The sequence below is a fragment of the Phocoena phocoena genome, chromosome 7 (genome assembly GCF_963924675.1).
Source record: "Phocoena phocoena chromosome 7, mPhoPho1.1, whole genome shotgun sequence".
In the NCBI taxonomy this organism is placed as follows: Eukaryota; Metazoa; Chordata; class Mammalia; order Artiodactyla; family Phocoenidae; genus Phocoena; species Phocoena phocoena.
This window is the reverse complement of record NC_089225.1, coordinates 107,074,060-107,078,030: the sequence shown is the minus strand read 5'-3', so window position 1 is coordinate 107,078,030 and position 3,971 is coordinate 107,074,060. Positions and strand designations below refer to the sequence as shown.

The following is a 3,971-nucleotide window of genomic DNA, read 5'->3' as shown; positions in this document are numbered from 1 at the left end:
GGCTCAGTCTCCAGGAGACCCAGGGGTGTGAGAGGGCCTGTGTGCCTGCACAGGGCTAAGCTTCTCCTGAAAGGGCTGCTTGGGCCCGTGGGGAGACTGAGGCATTTCACAGGAGAAGGAGAATCTTCTCCGTGAAGGTGAGAGGGCAGCCGCAGACCCATCCAGGGGCAGGTCTAGCCCAGGTACCTGAGCACAGGGTTCCTTCAGAGGCCACCAGGGCCTCCCACCGGGTCAGAGGGAGCCAGGCCACAGACCCAGGTTAGGAGGGCTGCCAGGGGCCAGTGGCCTTGCTCCCCAGAGAACTGTCTCCAGTCTGGGCAGTTCCAAACGTTCCCGGGCCTCAGCTCCGGCTCCCTGCACCCCACCACACCTGGGGACACGTAAGGCCCAGCCCTCCGCCTCCCCGCGGAGACCGAAGGCTGTGTCCCGGCCTCGCGCTTGCGGCCTCGTGCCTTCCGGGGCTCGAGGGCACACGCCCTCGCCTACGCTGGCGGCCCGCCTGGTGTCAGAGCACCTGGAGCTTGCGGGAGCAAGTGAGGTTGCTGTGCACCAGACCCCACATGGCAAGCAGCTCGGTGGGCAACAGCTTGTGCACGACGAGCATGGAGCGGAAGAAGCAGGGCTCCTTGTTCATGCGGCTGTTGCGGTTCCGCGAGATGCCAAACGTCTTGAAGCCCTCGTGGGCCGTGGGCCGCACGCCCAGCACCTCCAGGCACATGCCCAGGAAGACGTCGTCGATGGGGTAAAGCTCCAGGGTGTCGCAAGCGTGGTGCAGGCGCCGGGCCAGGCCCCCGGCCATAAGGAAGCCCCCTCCGCCTGCGTACGGCGGGTAGCTGGCCTGGCTGTACAGGGCCCCGGGGATGTAGTATTTGTTATCCTTTCTGCGGATGGGCCGAGCGTGCTGCAGGACGTCACCCACAAACAGGTCTTCCTGGGGCCGCCGGTCAGCCAGAAATTCCAGCAGGTTGGTGGGGTTGACGAAGACGTCATCGTCGCCCTTGAAGATGAAGCGTACGTCGGGGCAGTAGATGTCAAGCCACTTGAGGAAGTGGATCTCCTTGAGGGTCAGGTTGAAGAAGCTGTCAAGAAAGTCCCACTGCAGGATGTCCCCATAGATGCGGTCCTCGTAGGCCAGCAGCTGCTGGTAGTGGGCCCTCTCCTCCTGCTTGGAGGCTGTACCCAGCAGGAAGAGGGTGTGCACGGCGCCGCGGCCCCGGCCCGCCGACTCCTGCTCGCGGCCCCAGGTCTGGCGGATGGCCTCGCGGCGGTCATGCTGTGTGATGACGGACTTGACAACCACCAGGAGATAGACGTCGCCGCTGCACTTCTCTGGATGGTTCAGCAGCATGGGGAAGTATCGGCAGTGGCGATAGAACAGAAACTGCTGGAAGTGTGGCTCCAGGCCCTGGAACCAGGGCTGGTGGGTCAAGTTTACATTGGCTGAGCAGTTAGTGGTGGTCACATCCCAGGCCTGGGGGCCCCGTGAAACCATGGGTGTGAGGGTGACCGCATCCTTCCGGTTCTTCCAGAAGCTGTCAGGGTTCACCAGGTGTCCGCTTGGTTTCTGGGCCTTCTGTAACCCGAGGGTGGGTAGCAGGGGCTCCTGCAGAAACTGGCTGGGGGTCAGACTGCGCTGGAATACTGTTACAGCCACAAGCAGGGCCAGCGACAGGCACACACTCTTGTAGATGGTTCTCTTCCTTGGGTGGGGGGGGGGGGCGGGTAGTGAGGTGGGGAGAGGATGGTACAGAGGACAGAAGAAAGGATGAGTCAGTCCCCGTTTACAGAGGTGCAGTCCCAGATGGGCAAGTGGACCCTGGACACAGACTCAAGTCCCTGGGCCCCTGAGCGGTCAGAGGAGGGTCCTGCTTCCTCTCTCATCCTGACCTCCCTCCTCCAGGACCAGGGGAGCCACACAGCACAGAGCTGAAGTACAAACACTGTGGAGTCAGGCTGCTAGGATTCGGATTTTGGTCCTGCTAATTACAAGCTGAATGGAGAGGTCCAGTGGGTCTCCCTTAACCTCTCCGAGCCATGATTTCTTCTTTTCTGAAATGAGGATATCATGCAATTGGAGTGCTAGCTGCAGTGCCGAGCACACAGTGGGTATGGAGTCAGGGGAGTGCTGTGATTCCCCGAGGGTGACCTCTGCCCTGCTCCCCACCTCTCCCCCAGGCACCCCCTTTGCTTTGTGCAAGCCTGGTGAACCATCAGAGTGCACCTGCTCAAAAAGTGTGGGGGACATTGGGGAGCCGGCTCTAACTTGGGACCTGAAGAAGCCTGTCCCTCCCCCGTCCCCCTGCATCCATGTGACCCAGCAAAAAACAACAGCTCTCACGGTCGACAGAGGCCTGAAAATGGGGCGAGCATCTCCTAGCATGCCCACTGCCCCCATACGCCCACTAAGAGAGGTGAAGTCCCCCAGCTCTGCTGCTTTGGGAAGGGCGCAGCTGTATCCCCACTCTCCAGGGTCCCTCATAACAAGTTAACCTCACCACACCCCTTTCGGAAGCAGAAATCAGTTTTTTTCTTTTCCAGGAGTGCTCGCAGAGCCAGAGCCAGGGCCCTGAGTCCCTGGACCCTGAGCCCTTGGACCCCAGGACCCTCTCTCCTCAGCTCACACTCTGGAGGTGGCCAGGCCACCTGCCATATACTCTCCTGTGGAGACATAGGAGCTGGGGACTCCGGTAGGGGGGCGGGGGGCAGGCCAGAAAAGTGTAGCCTCACAGGGCCAGCCCAGCAGGGAGATGGCCCTGAGTGCCAAGAGGGGAGATACGGGAGAGACAGACTGTAAAGTGGTGAGACAGGAACCAGGTGGAGCAGCCCGGAGTGGCCTCAGGACCGGCTGACTAGGCGGCAGGCACCCGGGGCGAGTGAAGGCTGAGCCCCATGGACGGCAATTTTCCATGGGGTCCCAAGATTTCCTGGAGGAAGACTGGATCCTCTCAGGTGCTGGGACAGGGATGTGACCCAAGACCGGATCCTCCCAGGGGGTGGGAGCGGAGTGCTCCGGGCTGGCTTTCCCGCCCTGGGGGTTTCGGCAAAGCCGTCCACACCCCAGGTCGGGAGGCCAGACTGGAGGCAGTACAGAGGGGGTCATCCCCCTCCACTCCAGGCTGGTTCCACTTGCACCACCCCACTTCATTTGTGGGAAAAAAGCCCCCAACGGGAGGAGAGGAGAAGGGGATAGGTGGGCAGGCGGGAGGCACGAGCTCCCCGGGAGGAAGGAGAGCCACTCGGGGGTTGAGGGTAGAGGACGGGGGTCGCCCAGGACGCAGGAGGCCCTCGGAATGGGGGACGGGACCCAACTGCCGGCGAGACCTTGCGTCGCTAACTCCCCGGGTGCGGGAGTGGATGTGCGTGCCTCGGTGCCCGGGCGTAAGGGAGCAGAGGGGCCGCCGGGGAGGGCTGAGCGCACGGGCCCCGCGGTCCCCGGTCGCCGACTGGCCGGTGCAGGCGTCGCGCACAGCCGGGCATCTCCGGCCACCGCTGTGCCAGCCCATCTGTGCCCGGGAAAGTGAGGCCAGCCCGGGACACCCAGCGGGGCATGCCTCCCCGCGCCCCCAGCCCGGGTCCCCCGGCCCGACGGCCCCACTCACCACAGAGACATGGCGGCCCGGTCCAGGGCGGCGGCGGAGCCGGGCGCGCGGATCGCAGCTCTGGGCACCGCGGCTCGGGGACGGCGGGCGGGGACCTGGACCTGGATGGGGACCGGGACGGGGGCGGGCGGGGGCGGGCATGGGCGGAGGCCGGGACGCGCCCCCGCCGAGGCTTTCCTCTTCCCCGCGGCCGGAGGAGGGGCCGGGAGGGTAGGCGTTGGCCCAGGTACCTTAACCCCTTCGGCGCCCCCGGCCCTCCATCCCCGCGGCCGCGCGCCGATCCCTCAGCCCCGCGCAGGGCGGCAATTACCCATTTCCCGGGGGTGGCGCCCGAGCCCCGGGAGCGCCCGGAGCCGCCCAGGATCACTCGGC

The 3,971-nt window shown here is 64.8% G+C and overlaps 1 protein-coding gene across 1 annotated transcript; it reads right to left on the bottom strand.

Annotated features, from left to right (window-relative positions):
- Nucleotides 1-505: 505 nt before the first annotated feature.
- Nucleotides 506-3,610, bottom strand: B3GNT7 (UDP-GlcNAc:betaGal beta-1,3-N-acetylglucosaminyltransferase 7). The gene is made up of 2 exons (XM_065881164.1): nt 3,600-3,610; nt 506-1,700 (listed from the first exon to the last, which is right to left on the bottom strand). Exons 1-2 carry the CDS (start codon nt 3,608-3,610, stop codon nt 506-508), a joined length of 1,206 nt encoding a protein of 401 aa, XP_065737236.1.
- Nucleotides 3,611-3,971: the final 361 nt, after the last annotated feature.